We start from the raw sequence: 16912 nt of genomic DNA, 5'->3' as shown, positions 1-16912 counted from the left end.
TAGCACTATGATTCAGTTTAGGTAGAAGCCTGATGAGCAAATTGGAAAAACTGAAAAAGTCCTTTGGATTTGATAATATACTCTCTTTGATCATAGGGTTTCACATAATGTTTTATAATTTTTGAAAGCCAGTTAAGATTTATTGATTATGGGGGAAAATGTACCTCTCCATATTAAATTGCTTTTGATTTTATAAAATAAATATTGGTTAGTTTTAGTAAGATGAGAAATAGTTTTAATTTCCCTTTTTCAGGGTATTAGTTTAACATGCAGCAGCTTATGGTTAAATGATAGTATGTAGTATACAAAGTAGATGTTAAATTACTTTCAAGAAGGATATTAAGAATTTAGATTACAAGTCTGTGATCTTAGGTTTGGCCTCAGTCAGGCAGCTTAACCTCTTGCACTCAGCCTTAAAGAGCCATTTCTGGAAGAAAATGTCCACAATATGTCATCAGATATAACACCAAATGTGACATCAGTCCTTTAAAATAAATGATCATACAGAGAATAGTCAATAACAAAGTGATCTAAAAGCAATAATAGTTGCAGGGCCCTGCGTCTTCAACTACAGGAGGTGGAGAAGGAGAAATAAGATGTAGAATTAATTAGGCCACTTTTGCTTTTAAGGTTCAAGTACTTTTTACGTGATGCTATACATTTCAGAGTTATATATCTATTTTTATTTTTCTTTCATTTTGTTTTTGTCTTTTTGGCTTTGGTTAATGACCCTTACATTGAAAAAAATTAGCCTTTTTGTAGTTTTATTCTTTTTCAGTCAAAAAGATGTTACCATATGCACTTAAAATTTAATAAGTATCTTTCTGTCTTATTAACTGTCATTTAACATTGAGTTGTGAGTTCTGAAGTCTATGAATGACAATAAAAATATTTTTATGAAAAATTTTCCTTTTATAGCTGGACAGGGGGACCGGGTTTCTAAAACTGCATATAGGCAAATTGTTAGTCCTTTATCCTGAAAGAAACAGCAGTAACTGAATTTAAAATTTGTTGTATAGATTTAATACAGAGCTTATTAAAATCATTTCAATCAAAAATAGTACATTTAACTTTGGGGAATTACAGGATTTTTCATATGAATAAATTTTAATTTTGTTGTTGAACTTTACCTTTTAAAATAACATTATCATGTCAACTGTTTTAATGCTAAGAATCTGATTTTTAAAAAAGACATTTATTAGCAATGCTTACTGTCATTGAATACTTAAAATCCTGTATAGGAGCAGATTTCACTGTAATTACTCTAAATAGTAATTGAAAGTTTAACGTAATATTAATGATATCTATGTTTTATTATGCACTTTTAAATTAAGAGAGAGAAGTAAAGTTTATCATTTTATGTAATTCCATTCTATTTGGTAATATTTTATACTAGTTTCATAATGATTAATATTTAAAGCACTCTGAAAGATTAAGAATATAAATTTAAATCTGAAATATATTTTTAAAAACTAGCTAAATGTGTAGTAGATGCTTCCAATTAAGGGGATATGTTATATTTAATATAACATTTTTTTGAAAAATGGTAAAAGCTCTAACTAATCATATTTTATATACTTTTAATTTTAAATAATAAAGAACTATTAGTTTTGGAACTCAGCACACAGTTTGTAGTGTGGTATTGTTTGATGTTGGCATAATTTATGCTAATACATTAGGTAGGTGAAGAGCTTAATTTTTTAATGCTTTATTAATTAGAGTATCTTGTAGTTGACATTCAATTTTAATTTTGTGTTAATTGTGAAACTCTTTTTTTATCCTAACTTAACTACAATAAGGAAGCTAATAAAAATAAATATATTAAGAATCAAGAATGCAAAACAAAACAGTTAATGTGATCAAAAAGCAGGTGAAATCATAGAATTTATTGTGGGTGAATACTATGCTTCAATGTTGAATTTGAATAATTAAAATAGATATTACTGAGGATAGTATGTCAGTTTCATACTATTTTATGACTTCTCACTTTTATTTGTAGTTGATTTACAAATCAGGACAGGAGACAGGACATTTTGAAAACGCAGAATCTTAAAACATCACGAACTATATTATTATTATCAAAGGAGGACGTCTAAATAGAAATACTGTTGGAGATTAGCTGTGTATTTTAGTAGTACAAGCCATCTATTTTATAGATTGATTTGATTTGAAGGAAAGCCTCTGGTGTAAGGGTGGCAGAGTAAATACCTGAAGAGTGATGTTCTCTGTTCAGGCGATCAATACTAGCCCCATGACTCTACTTCTGGCTACCTTCTAGTTAAAAACAAATTTTTTAATTCTGACAATTTAATTGCCCTTCCCAAGTTCACATTAACTTGCTTGGGGAAAAGAGCTTCAGGTAATTTTTCAAAGAGAGACCCTCCAAAGTGGTTATTTATAAAAGTCATTTTGTAATGGGAGAATTCTTTAACTTTGTAGAAACTGAGTCATATTTTTAAATTAAAATTAATACTTCCTCTTATGATTAAATATCCTTTATGGAAATTAACAGCAGGAAGCAGAGGTGCATATGTGATTCTTGAGGGCATTTTCTCCAATTTTATAGTTTTAAAATTTATTAGAAATCAGTTTTAATGATTCGTAACGTTCTCCTAACGCACAGAGACCAGTTTGTCAGTTATTTATTATCAGAGCACCTTAGATCTGAAAAGAACCTAAGGCTAAAGTCTAGTCTAACTTTCTTCTTTACAGATAAGGAAACTGAGGAAACAAAAGTCCAACATAATTCTTGGTAGATATAGAGCTAAATCCCAAGTTAACTGATGACTAGTCAGATTTTCTTATCATTGTGCTATGCTGTCTTCTAAAATTCATTGTTAAATATAATGGGAATTTTATATTCAAATTAAAGCCATGTAAAAAATGTTTTAAATGGTGGAAAGATTGATTTTAATTCAAATGCTAAAGCAGTTTAGCACTAGAATCCTATTGAATTTAAGACATATTTATTTTGTAGAGAATGTGCATGCTAATAGAAGTATATGAGGAGTATTTAACATAGTTTTAAAAGTGTCTTGCAATCACATGGAATGATACAAGTAAATCATTTGATTTTCTAGGAATGACAGACCATGTAAAGATCCTAAATCATGTCCTTCTCTCATATCTTCAATAATGCTAGATACTACTGCTTCCTTCTTAGGATCAAATACACTAGTTTCTTTATGTAAAACTTTAGAGAAACCCATGATCATTAGGAGATGAACTTGGCTTGTTCTCCTAATTATCCTTTGTAGTTTCACTAATTTTTCTAGAGTAAATTTTCTTGACTTTGGAAATTGCATAAACTATAAAGGGGAATTAGTTGAGGGCAATAGTTGTATATAAGGTATTCTTTATGTGTCGTGTTCAGAATAAACAGTTATGGTATGTATTGCACGTCACACTAAGTGGACACTCATATTTATTTTATGTACAATTGAGGTCACTTTGTTATCCCAGTAGTTATCTTTTTTTTTTTTTTCAATTAACAAAGTGGCTAATTCTTAATGTATCAGTTTTTTTACTATAATACGGGCTATTGATAATTCCAGTTCACTTGCACAGTGGACTTCTAAAAAGGGATTTATATATCATAGGTAGTACAGTTTTCTGTGTTCTTTTTTCTGTTTTAATTTTACTTACCTAGTCTGTGTTGCATAGATAAATCAACTCATGCCCAGAGCTAGCTCTAAAGAACTTGAACTTTACATTTTGAGGACCAGCTTTTCTCTGAGCCCTCTCATTGCTCTTAGCCTCAGTGAATCACAAGTTACATTTCAAAGAGAACATTTTTTACAGATTTCTCCAATTTTATGTAACAATTGCAGTTTAGTTATTAAGTTAGGATAAATATTAAATCCGAATAATATATGAGATTAATGAAGGCAGTTTGTTGATAGTGATATGAAAAATTTAAACAGTTATCATGTTTGGTAATAATTTCATTAACCAGAAAAGATCTGAATCAAGCTTTAGAATTGAACCAGAAGTATATTTTGACTTCAGTTAACTTTTATACAAGTGTAGGATATATTCACAGAAAATATTAAAATAATTGATTCTTGTTTTAATGGATGATTGAGTATAAGACAAACAAAATTTAAAAATTCGCTTTTCCCAGCACATATAAATATGATAATTATCTTTTATTTTATGCTTGGGACAGTTTTGTTCTAATTTTGAAAAAAAAAAGTTCTTTAGCAGAAAGCTATTAGACCACTGAGAATTGAACACCAGCGCATGTGGTGTGTATTAGAGTACTGTTGGTAATTTTACTGCTGCTAACTTAAAATCCTCAAGGGGGAGTTAATTACAGGAAAACCATTCTAAATATCAGTAAGCTGCATATTTTCCATGACAAGAGCTTTTTCAGTTGAGGTTGAACAATTCCAGAATCTGAGCTTGTAAAAATAAGTAAATAAATAAATAAAAGTGGTGTTTGTATGCATACAGTAGACCTATAGTACTTAAAATTTTTTTCATAAAATTTTAATTCAAAAGCTATTGTGTTTTAATTTGCTGTCAGCATGATGAGAACATATTTAAAAATTTAAAATTTCAGTTGGAAGGGATAAAAATTTATTTTTAGTGGTCATTGAAATGAATGTAATTTATTTACTGAGCTATTTTAAACCATTGTGTATTGCCACTGACTACTCTTACTGTCATTTTTTGTAAATGTTTTCAGATTAAAGAGTTTTTTCCTTCTTTTTTCCTTTCAAATAAGCTTGGTGTACTTCAGGACATGTATGGCAATAATCAGAGAAAGTAATGATCGAGCTGTTGAATTTAGTTTTTTCTGATGTGTTTGGCCTGTGCTCATCAAATTTAGGTTTGGAAATGAATATGTTTTTATTCTGTACTTATTTATTATAATCCTGACTTAAGCTTTTAAAATGCATTATGAGAAACATAAGAATTAGTAAACTAACCAGTAAATTACATATATGAATGTCATATTTGTATATTGGTTATTTTCATTTTCTATGGCATAGTGGTTAGAAGCCCAGATGATGGTGCCACACTGACTGGATTTGAATCCTGACTCTTACTTATCACCAGCTGTGTTGCCTTGAGCAAGTTATATAACCTCTCTGAGCCTGTTTGCTCATGTGAAAAGGAGAATTTAGCAGAGGGTATATGAGAATTAAATGAGTTAAATGTGTAAAGTGCTTTGAATACTTTGGCACATGATAAGTGTATTTAATATTAGCATTATTATTATTATTATTTCTGCTTTGATGAAGGAATTATAAACCCAGGAAATGAGAATGTAGCATACTGATTTTGTACTAAAATCTGACTGGCAACTGTTAATTTATTACAATTTACGTTGTAACAAACTATAGAAGATGGTGATTTCTCTTGTGTTTCTCAGTGACCAATTTATTTTTAGTAAAATTGATAGTAAATTGAAAAAGATCTTGTTTGGGCTAAGAGCAATGTTTGTGATTTCAAGGTAAGGAAGTATAAATGCTTGAAACATAAACAATGATATAAAAACTCATACTCCTATTTTCCTAAAAATTAGTGTTTTTTGGGTATATTTCTTTATAGCATTTAAGAAAATAGAGCCATTTCAATTAGATACTTTTAGTTCTTTTCAAATATTTATTGAGACCTTCATATGTGTGCAGCATACTATGCTGTATGTGGGTATGAAGGAAAATAAGATTTTATTCATCCATAGAGGGTATTCAAAGCTAAATATAGAAAGCCTCTTCCTGTGACTTTCTTATTTAATAGAAAGCTTCTATGTTCTTTTAAGTAGTGCCATAAGTATTACATATAAATGATATACATGGTGAACTTACAATAAATATGATAAAAATAAACTTTTACCTTTAACATTATCAAATAACCATACCTATTAAACTCAGAGAAGCTTTGATTTGTCTAGTTAACTAGGTAAGATACATGTAGTTTAACTATTTAGAATAAATTATATAGATAAATATTAGTCATGTTACTGCAAACTGAGTGCTTTATCCTTTCTGGGTTTGGGGCCTTATGCCTAGGCTGATACTGCAGTGGAGAAAAAAGCCTAGCCATCTTATTTCTATATCAGTAGCTGTTGCCTGGTGGATCAGGTGCTTTAGCTCTGGAATTTCCCTAGCTGGAGACTGGGCATGTCAGTCGTGTAATGAGGATTCTGAATTTCCCTTATGTGACACTATGCGCTTTTAAAAATCCCAGTCCAGAAGTTAGTATCTGCTTTTATGTATTTCTTAAGGAGAAAGCTGCTCAAAGCAATGGGAGTCACCTTGGAGGGATATGGGGTTTTGAAGTCAGAATTCTGAGTTTCAGTGTTAAGTCCTTTCAGCGGCCCCCCTGCTCCTCTTTCTGGTTCCGTTGGTGGCTGTAGGTGCTCCGCAGAGCTGCTTCTTTCCTCTCTATATCTGCTGTACCCTTTCCCTCCTTCCCTCCCTTCGGCTGCCTGGTCCCAGTGCCTTTGAGTCTGGCGCTGCTGCTCTCCACAGGCCGCTCCAGTTCAGGCGGTGTGAGGCTCTTTGCCCAGATGCCTCTCATCCCAGGCTTTCTGTTATGTTTGCCCCCGGGGTGTCTTAGCCCTTTAGTTTAAACACATGGAGGAGGTAGTGTTTGAGCCTCCACTTAGTTTCCACACTGCCTTGCTCTTGGAGATTTGTATAAGGGCTGCAGTAGGGGTGTGGGTGGGGTGAAATGTGGGCAAGGTTAGTGTGAAGGAAAGAGGGAGGATGGAGTAAGAGGAAGAGCATGCCGCTTCTAAGAGCTGCTATAGCTTTATTAGTGTCAGATATGGCTTCAGAATCTCGCCTGAGTCCTCATTGGCTGTGGGTCTCTCTTAGGTCTGTATTTATGGATTCTCCTTCACAGCCACACCCCAACCATTTCAGAATGTTTGTCATTATAATATTATTCACAGGAATAAATCAGTATTCCTTGTTTTTCATTGTTAAGCAGGTATTGTTTCCAAAACTAAGTTCTGATTTTTTTTTTCTACTAACAAATTTCAAAAAAATGTGCTGCTTTTGAACCCTCTTCTGCCCTAAATATAAGTAAATAAAAGGCTTATTGAGCAGTGCAAGGGTCAGATTTAATGGGATTAGGGTTCTTGTTCAAGGTAACATTAGACTAGGTTTGGGGAATCATGGTTGTCAGAAGGAGCGTGTGGGCATTCCTGATCACTTTCCCCACCCTGGATGACTCTGGGTAAAAACAATTGACCATCTTGGGCCACCTATCCTTACCTCAGTTCCCTGCCCCTCGGCCAGGGTGCTCTTCCCAGACCTGATGGACAGCTTTGTTTCCTTTTCATTTCAGCTGCAGATGAAGATATTCTTGCTAAAGGAAAACAGTCCATCAAGAGTCAGGCTTTAGGAAATCAGAACTCGGAAAACGAGATCCTCCTGGAAGGCGACGACGATACTCTGTCATCCGTGGACGAGAAAGATTTAGAGAATCTCACCGGTAAATTCAGGGGTCGTGCACGTACTTCAGCTAGCTCTGAGCCAACGCGCATCTAATTACTTAGCTTTTCAGCTCTGCCTGAAAAAGCAGGACTACCAGCTTTACACCCACAATTACATTAAATGAAGACTGTTTTTGTTCTTCTAAACATTTCCCCCCAATCTTCAATAGTTTCCCTGTCATTTTTCTATTCTGTTTACCCTACTCATCTGTTTCTTTTATGAATAATCTTTACTGAAAAAGAAAAAAAAGTACAAAAACAGCAACAACAAAACAAACTTGCTTCATCCATCTAATGGGAGTTACCTAATCTCTACAACATGAGAGCTGTAAGTAAAATTATGCCAATTGCTTTGTAAATAAAGCTTGGAGGTAGATGAGCTATTTGCTTTGATATACAGGTCTTAGGGAACATGCTGCATATACATTTAACTCTCTCAAAAAATCCATTCCAAGAATGCTATGGCTTTTCACAGGATTCACATATTTTATCTGATGTAGCAATTTTTGATTTGCGCTCTGCAGATTTTCGGTTTTACTTCCCTTATGGGAAAAATTCTCTTGTTTAACTGGAAATTTTAGTCATTCATTAAATGCCTTTTTTTCTTTAATGCCTGTGGCTCTGTCCCTCAAGGAGGAAAGTCTGAAAGATTCTACAGCTTCTGTAGATGAAAGTTACATAATCTACTATTTTGGTAATTTTAAAGGCATGAAAAATCTTTTATTTAGTGACATATCCACAACCATGAAATGAATGATAATGAAAAGCAAAAACAGATGATGGCATCTTCTCTGATGGCTGTAAATCTCTCTGTAAAGTAAAATAAAATTAATAAGAGCTTACTGTTAAGGGATTTGGGGCAGCAGTAGAGAGTAAGGTGGACACTGCTATTCTCTGGTCTTTTCCTTCACATCCATTTACTCATTTCCTCCTCCTTTATTTTGCTTCTATTCTTGCTACTAGTAATACATTCATACAGTAATAGAGGTGAAAGGGGAGTTTAATTATATAATCTTGACAATGGAAATAGGATTAAGAAGTAATCCACACTAATAAAGTGGTGTGGGTTAGAAATGAAGTGGAAATTGTCAGGGGTCTTCTGTAGGACCTAGGCTGCCCTAGCTCCTGCAGCTGTCTGCTTACCCTGTAATTGAATGTCTGAGAATGATTGAAAAAATGTTATTTCTTCTCAGGATTACATGCTAATGTACGGAGGGCAAAGGAGACAGCAAAAGAACACATAGCTGCTTATTTCATCCATTTATAGGGATGAGCTTTGGGAAATCATGGCTGTTCTGCAGTTATCTGCTGCCCATCTGCAAACACAATGTATTTGTACACTGGGAATAGAGGGCAAAACCTGCTCTGATCTCTGCAGAGCATCCCTCCTATTGTCCCGCTGGCACACATTAAGATTGATGTGAGATTAAGGACCAACACCCTTCTAACAATCGATGGAAATGTCAATTCATCTGAATTTTGAAACACTTATTCACCCATTGATTACCTGAATAGGTGTACCGTGTTTATAGGCACTATATTAATTCAGAACTATAAATGCCAATCTTGTCTTGCTGTTTTCGTCACCTATCGGATTTTTACAATGAGGAATTTACATGGGATTTCAAAAACTTACTACATCTCTCTCTACATAAATATGTGTATGTATAATTATTATTTTTAGTCCTTATTTTAGGTTTGGCTCTAATATACTTTATGCTCGTCTATCTATAGTGAATCTATTGTTTTCAGTAGCAGGCTGATTTGTCTTTTTGATAAGCCCTGTGGAGATTTGATTATTCCAATAAAAATTCATTCACTTGGAAACCCACCCTCCAGCTGTTTACTCCCAGAGTCCCTGAACTACACTAATACTAGATTTGGACGCATTGAACAATATTGAACAATGGAAAGGCAGGCTTGGAAAAGAAGTATTTTTACCAATCTTTCATGGGGTAAAGTTGTTATGGAAGAGGTTTTGTGCCAACCTGGCACAAAATCTTTATCAGAGAATATGGTTTAACATTTCTCACTTCATTAATAAGCTAGTAATCTTTTTGTAATCATGCCTCAGCCAAACTCTAAGCTAACCTCTGGCCTTGGAAGCCTATTGAGTCTTCCTTGCTCCTGGTTGTTTTTCTATGTTGTTTGATAGCCTGAGGCTTGTTTTCTAAATGGAATGTGGATGGACTTATTTAGGCAGAGTCACCTTCTAACCAGGAGATTAGACCAAAGCTAGGCCGACTCCCTATAAAATAATTGAATCCTAGTTTACTGTTATCATTAACCGCCTATTATAGATCTCTTAGTATGAGAACCCTAACTTTGCATTTTCAGAGGGAGATTTGGGGTGGACAGAATTTGTAAGTGTAAAAGGGGTAAGCAGGCAATTTGGTGCTAGAGGTGAGAATTTAAAATTAAATGAAATTTCTGCTGAATCCACTTAATTTTTTGAAAAATATCATTCCAACTTGTTTGGCTTGTCTTTTCCTTTTGGCAGGTCCTGTTAGCCTGAGCACACCAGCTCAGCTTGTGGCCCCCTCTGTTGTAGTAAAGGGCACTCTTTCTGTCACCTCCTCCGAACTCTATTTTGAGGTGGATGAAGAAGACCCTAACTTCAAGAAAAGTGACCCCAAGGTGAGGAATGGGTTTCATTTTTATGATTTTTTTTTTTTTTATGATGGGAAAGTGGGCTGCTGTTGGGTAGGACTGACATTAATAAACTGATAGAAATAGTTGGAATTTCTTGATGAATTGCTTCTGCCTATATGCAAGGCAACTATCTCCTTTAGCTTATGAATTCCTTACCAGCTAGTTAGATTATTGAAGTTCATTTAGATTCAAAAACAGTTTCCATTTAATTGCATTTATCATTAGCTCATTCAGGGGTGGGGGGAGAACCTCAGGGAATATCGTCTATAAAATATATTTTGCCTCAAAGGGTCCAGGGTGAATTAAGCTACAAAATTCAGTGAGATTGAGAGTGGAATTATTTTGTTTAGCCTTTATATTTTTCTGGATATAATACCAATATATCACTCTCCTTGCTTTGTCCTCCTGACTTACCACTCTGACATGCATGCAAGCATGGCTTGTATGTGTGAGATACCTCTTTTTCCCATTACCTGTAGTAGATTTTACAAGGTACCGCATAAATTCCTATTCTTAAATGAAAATGTAATTTCCCCTTTAAAATGTATTTCTGATTACTTTTCAGACCTTGGCAACTTTATTTTACTAAGAGACATTTGTGGCATAGCCATAAAGCCAAAATTAGGTTTATTTCATGAAAGTGAATGGTAGAATTTGTTCTGAGTCTCTTTTAAAATTAGCAAAATAAGCAACCTGTAGAAAGAGAAGAGGTTTTAAAAGTGGAGTAATTTCTTTTGCAGGCTGTTAGCTAGTGTGTGTGTGTGTGTGTGTATGTCCACACACACACGTAATTTTTTTCCTGAGTTTATTGGTAGGAAATTCTTTGATTTTGGAATCATGTGAATTATTAAATTTTAGTGACTTAGAAGTATTTCAAAGTCATTCATAATGAAAATGTTATAATTTTATGAAAAACTTTACAAACAAATCATATCTTGTCTTATGCATGTTTTTAGCACTTGGGTTCAGCACTGCTGCTTTTATTAAGACTGGACTTGGTAGACTATATGAAAGGAAGTCTGTGCTGGAACTGATTGTTTTGAGTTTGAGAATGTAGCTAATCCAATGTAGAGAAAACTTTAATTCTGAAATTATATCAGCTAGAAAAATTTTCTACTTTGTTGTATGGCTGAAATGTCTGAAAATGTATTTTAGTTTCTTTAGGAAAGGTAGGTAACCAGAATTACTCAAACTCTCTAATTTATGGTTATTTGTGAGTTAGGCCGAAATTTAATTCAGAATACTATTCTATTATGCTTTTAGACATACATGGCTTAAAATCTAAAATGTGATTTATTTTAAACATATCTAATGAACTGTCCTCGTTATTAAAACCCCTGCCAATCTTTGTGAAGTTATTGACTCCTTTTGGGGAAAGTTACAACTTCTATTTCTGTCTGATCTTATTCTGTGCAGCATCATTAAATTAATTTTTTTCCCTGCTGCTTGTGCAATACAGGACCTTTGAGCCTAGACACAGAAATGGTCTGTACCGCTGCAACCTGCCTAATGTTACAGAAATCAAAACTTTTGCTAATTTATATTCTCAAAATTTTTTCAGCCCATTATTGGAAGAATTTTTGATTTTGTATAGACGTTGGTGCTTTAAGGTATTTTGTAAATGAGGATACTGGAGTGTTTGTCTTTTTTTGTTGGTGATGCCTGCATTAAATTAAATAAGGATGGAAAAAAAGATATTGAATTGGGGAATTTTTATTTCTCCTTGTCAAGACTTAAAACTTTTTCTCTGGGATAGTTGGAGGAAGAGACGTGTCTAATGCTTTAAATACTTCTGTGAGTGAAAAAATGGTCATTTTAAAATGTCATTTATATCTTTTAAACTGAACACTGTACCCTTAAGTAATTTCTTTGTAAATGTAAGCACCTACTACTTGCTTTGAAATTGTTCTTAAAAATCAGAACATTTTCCCTAGAGAATAAGTTCATTTGTATTATTCAAAATATTAGTATATTTGTCTGAACCAGTTAGTATTACAGTGCGTTTATTCTACATCTGCAGGAAGAGAGACCTGAAAAAGATATAGTATAGGTTGAAAGAGTAGAGATGATTTCAGAACTGATAAGATCACAGTTTATATTTCTAACTCAGAACTATTTTTACTATGGAATTTTTACCTAGGAATCTTAAAACTTCAGCCTGTTTTATCAAGTGAACTAGGCACCAGAGCTCTGAGCAGCTTCCTTGTTTTTCATCCACCTCTGCTATCCTGCTGCTCATCCCTCCATACACTGCCTCCCCCACTCAGACTTCTTCCTCTGATCTTTAAAATTGCTTTTTAGCACATTTTTCTTTGTATCTCTCATTCCTGGATTTTCTCAGTAAGTTAAATAAAAATGGGCTAATTCAAAGAATAAATTTTAAATATTAAAGGATAACATCTGACATGTATTCGGTACCTGTGCCTCTCATTAACATATCTAATGGAGTATAGTTACCTCCAGCATAAAGAAGAGGAACCAGTTCCTTTGGGATGCTTTCAGTTTTACTAATTATTTTATTTTTGTAATCAGATATTTCCTTATATTAAAAAGAAACATTTGTTAAAGTTGAAACATTGAAATGAATACACTGGATTGTTACCTTAGAAAAGCAGAAAGAGGAGGAACATACTTTTCTTACATTTAATTTTTCTTTGGTCATAAAATAGTATTAAAACCTTTTTTATTTAAACTGACTGTAAGCTACTTCTGAATAATTCTGGGACTTTGATTAAAAAATGATCATAGTTACAGCATTTATAACTAGCCATTTAAAAACTTGAAGTAATTTATAAATCTGGATTGTTCATATCACCATTTGCTGGGGAAAAGGAATATCGCTATATCCATTTTATCCTCTTTTAATGTTACTGATTTAATTGTTAAGTTTTCTTATTTAAAACTTGAAGAGGACAAATGATTGAAGGATGAGTATAACTCATTGTGTTAACTATTCAGAAAAGATCCATAAATGTTTCTTTTATAATTCAGACTCAGAGTGCATTTTTTTTAGATGATGGCATGAGAGAGCAGATATCTTAATTTTTAATGTGAAAAAACTTTTCTTTTAAAAATTAGGATCAAAATCAGTTCTTCCATACGAAATCTGTTCTTTCAAGTGTGAAATAAGATATTACTTTTAGTCTTAAAATCTACAGAACAAACATATATTATAGTTGTGTAAAATTAATATTTTCTCTTTTCTAAAGATTTTGGTGGGAACTTGAATCGTTAAATCTACAGAATGTGCTGCATTTGTAAATTTTGTGAACTAGAGTTAAAATGGAAGCTTCTTGCATTCCTCAAGTTCACATCTTTATATTGTAAATAATAAATTGTGATCTCACCTTCCTTCATTTAAGAACAATCCACAAACAGTCATTTACAATGTAAAGTAATATTTTTATTACTGTTTTCAACAAGACTGCTTAGGGTGAGGGAAGAGGTGCGGGAGAGGGAGGGGCACATCTGACATTGGCACTGAGATACATTTAACATCAGCAAAACTTTGTTTAAAAGAGAAATTTTACATATAATTAAATACTTTTTTTCACTTGGTGACAACATTCAGGCAACCCAAAACAAATGGAGAGAGAGACAGAGACAGAGACAGAGAAAGAAGAGGGGGAGAGAAGGAAAAGGTTCGAGAAACTACTATATTTTGACTGAAAATGTACCTTGGGTTTCATTTTGTTGTGGCAAAGCCCGATTGCTTCTGCTGTGTGACCTTTTAAATTCACATTGTTTGGAAGGAAAGGATCACTTTTGTGCAAGAATGTGATTTTGTGTGTTTGGTTGGTTTGCTCTCCTTTTGTTTGCTTGTTAATTAAGGAAGTCTTCTGCCTGGTTCCCGTTTCTCGTAGGTGGCTTACATAAAAGTCTGTGTCTGGAGTTTCCGCGGTTTGTCGCCGAGTTGTGTGTTGTGTGTTTGAGAGCATTCCCGTTTGTGTCGCTTTTCAAGCAGTCCCCAGCACCCTATAGTTTGTCCAGGCTTTTGGGATTGGTGAGAATTTCCCTGGCCAACCTCCAGGTCTGCTTGGCAGCGCTCTCCAGGGCCGAGTGGGGCTTGCCCTGGAAAAGGTCGAGGTTGGGCAGAAAGTAGTGAGGGCAGCGGCGGCACTGCAGGCAGGAGATGAGCTGCAGCAGGATGCCGTTGAGCCGATCTCCGAGGCACGCCTCGTCCCAGTCCGTTTCCCGCGGGTGCTTCTCGCACTCGTACAGCAGCAGCGTCTTCATGTGGTAGTTATTGAGCGGCTGGCCAGGCAGCTCCAGGTGGCGGTCCCGCAGCGTCTTCAGCACCGAGAGACACTTGTTTCGGCAGCCGCCCATCAGCAGGCGGTTCTCAGCCTCTCCGAACTGCAGCACCCAGGCGTCGCTCTCCGCAGAGCTCTGCTTGCCGGTCAGCGAGTAGCACTCCTTAGAGAGCAAGTTGAACCCTTCGGCCTTGACCTCCGCCACCCGATTGGGGCCGGGCCAGGGGATGTGGGGCATAGGCCACTGTGCAGCACTGCGAGGCCAGATACCGGTGCACTTGAACGCCGGAGTGATTTGCACCACGTAGCGCTCCCTGATGCGCAGCTTGACCTCGCTGGTATCCGCGATCATCTTGACCACATCCCGGTAGCTGCACTTGTCCACCGCCTGAGCCACCAGCGTCTGGAAACGTGAGCGGATCTTGCGCGCCGAGAGGTAGCCGGACGCTGTGATGAACTCGACCCAGAGAGACATGCTCCGCTTCCGCCCATCGCTCAGTTTGAGCACCGCGCAGCCAGGCAGCGAGCCGTCGTCCACGAAGTTGAAGACGCCCATCTGGTTTAGGTAGAGCACCACCTCGAATTCTGTGGGCGAGATGACCTCCAGCCCCTCGTAGCGGGCATCGATCTCGCTCAGGGAGCTGATGAAGCGAGGCTCCTGCACCTCCACTTCCTTTAGCACGTCCGAGACCACCTTACAGACCTCTCGGATGGTCTTGGCGATGGCCGCCTTGCGCGCTTGGCAGCGCTCAGTGTAGTATTTATTGAGCTGGTAAACCAGCTTGGCCTGAGCGGCGATCATGTTGGGGCACAGGTCCGGGCTGTACACCGGCGTCTCGCAGTACGTTGAGGGATCCAAGGCTCACGCGCTGGTGGTGGCCCTGCGGCTTGCGAAAGAGGCGCTGCGCTCCCCTAAGCCCCACTTTCACTCTTGTTTCCACCTGGGCTGCCCGGCTGATGCTTCAGCCGTCTAGCTCTTTCCTTCCCCTCTTTTGAAAGCTTTTTTCTTCTCCAGAAAATAAGGGGGGGGGGGGGAAGATGATCTTTGAAAAAGAAAAGTATCTGCTGCGACTTTTTTGCTTTCTCTTGATACGTGAAATAAAGATGTGCCTGCGGGCGAGATGAAGGGAGGGGGGTGGGGAGACAGGGTGAGAGAGAAAAATTCAGGTTACCAAGAGGTTAGGCTTAGACGTCTGCAGCGGAGATGGCCCAGAAATCTGGAAATGAGGTCTTTTAAATGCCAAAGTAAATTTAAAAATAAAAGCGAAACATTCAGTGTTTCATTCTTAAACTTCTCTCCCACGGTGGTAGCACTTCTTTATTCAGATTGGGTGAGTGCTTTTCTCCTCACCCTCCCCCAAATGGAAGGTGAAGGGTGTAATTAATGTCCAGAGAGCGGCGAAGTGCAACTCAGTCCGCAGCACACTCAGAGGTTCGCAGATGCCCCGCACTCTCAGCGTGTAGGTCTGGTCTCTTCTCAGGGGGTCCTCTTGTAGCGGTTTTCCTCTTTTCCTACTGGAGGCGTTGTTTGGACTGGGTTGGTTTGTTTGCAGTGCGTTCTTCTTGTCTTTCTCTAGGTGCAAACCGCTGGAAGTTGTTTGATACTCATTTCTGCTTCGTAATTTATAATTTTGGCGGTCACAAAATCTATTTTAGTGTGACGAAGTCGTTGCTTGCGTTGCATCTGGGGTTTAGTTATAACGATTCAAGGGTTTTTCTTCTCCTCCCCCTTTAGGTTGCTTGTGCAGATTCCACTTTCTGAGTCGCCTCTCCCTCCTCCCCTCCGATGTCTCTCTCTCTCTTTCCCTCTCCCTCCTAATCTCTCTTCCTCTATCTCCCCCTCCCTTCCTTTCTCTCCCTCCCTTTCTCTTTTCCTCTCTCCCTCTTTCTCTCTCTCTCTCTTACCCCACCCCCCAGCACCTCTCTCTCTTTCTCTCTCTCTCTCGTTGCTGTTTCCTGGAGTTATTTAGTTTATGAATGGTCCTGGGCCATCATGAGGGGGGTGGAGCTTCAGTTCCTACAATCGCTGTCGGAGCTGTCAGTGCTTTAGCCAATCCGAGAGAGAAGACAGGCATGCTTGGCAAACGGTAGCAGCCACCGCTGCACTTGATAAAGAAAGGGGGTAAAGAGAGAAGTAAGAAAATAGGAGGAGATAGTAGAAGTCAAATGCTCACACACATTTTGCAGCCCCCCCTTCTTTATCCTCCTCTCTTATCAATTGCAAGGAAGAAAAAGAGAGTGTATAGAGAAGGGACTTCTTGGAGATGGCTGGAATGACTCAAGGGAGAGTAGCAGTGGTTCAGAAAGGTTCACTTTTTTTTTTTTTCTATCAACATTGTGAAGAAGGTGCAAACGCTAACAAAATTACTTTCGCTTGAAGGCAAATGGGAGGACGAAGGGAAATCTGGGAAAGGACCTGAATTTTTCTAGATTTTTTCCTTAGGTAAAGTCTTCCTCCCTTTTCTTCCCCTCCCCTCCCATTGTTGCCAAGAGCCAGAGCAATTGCTGTATATGTGCGCCAGTTGGGGGGTGGGGGGAGTGGACATGGGGTGAG

The 16912-nt window shown here is 36.8% G+C and overlaps 2 protein-coding genes across 5 annotated transcripts in view; one reads left to right on the top strand and one right to left on the bottom strand.

Moving 5' to 3' along the window:
- The window catches only part of LRBA (LPS responsive beige-like anchor protein), a 745100-nt gene that overhangs the window by 435460 nt on the left and 292728 nt on the right, over window positions 1–16912 (top strand). For all 4 annotated transcript variants that reach the window (XM_036852028.1, XM_036852030.1, XM_036852029.1 and 1 more), the window contains exons 39-40: window positions 7306–7452; window positions 9954–10090. In XM_036852028.1, the coding sequence (XP_036707923.1) occupies window positions 7306–7452; window positions 9954–10090 (284 nt within the window). The remainder of the gene's footprint in view (window positions 1–7305; window positions 7453–9953; window positions 10091–16912) is intronic.
- On the bottom strand, window positions 13531–16147 carry MAB21L2 (mab-21 like 2). The gene has a single exon (XM_036852032.1). It carries the CDS (start codon window positions 15158–15160, stop codon window positions 14081–14083), a length of 1080 nt encoding a protein of 359 aa, XP_036707927.1. The 5' UTR covers window positions 15161–16147; the 3' UTR covers window positions 13531–14080.

The sequence above is a fragment of the Balaenoptera musculus genome, chromosome 5 (genome assembly GCF_009873245.2).
Source record: "Balaenoptera musculus isolate JJ_BM4_2016_0621 chromosome 5, mBalMus1.pri.v3, whole genome shotgun sequence".
Lineage (NCBI taxonomy): Eukaryota > Metazoa > Chordata > Mammalia > Artiodactyla > Balaenopteridae > Balaenoptera > Balaenoptera musculus.
The sequence above is the reverse complement of the archived record's forward strand: the minus strand, read 5'-3'. Positions and strand labels throughout refer to the sequence as shown.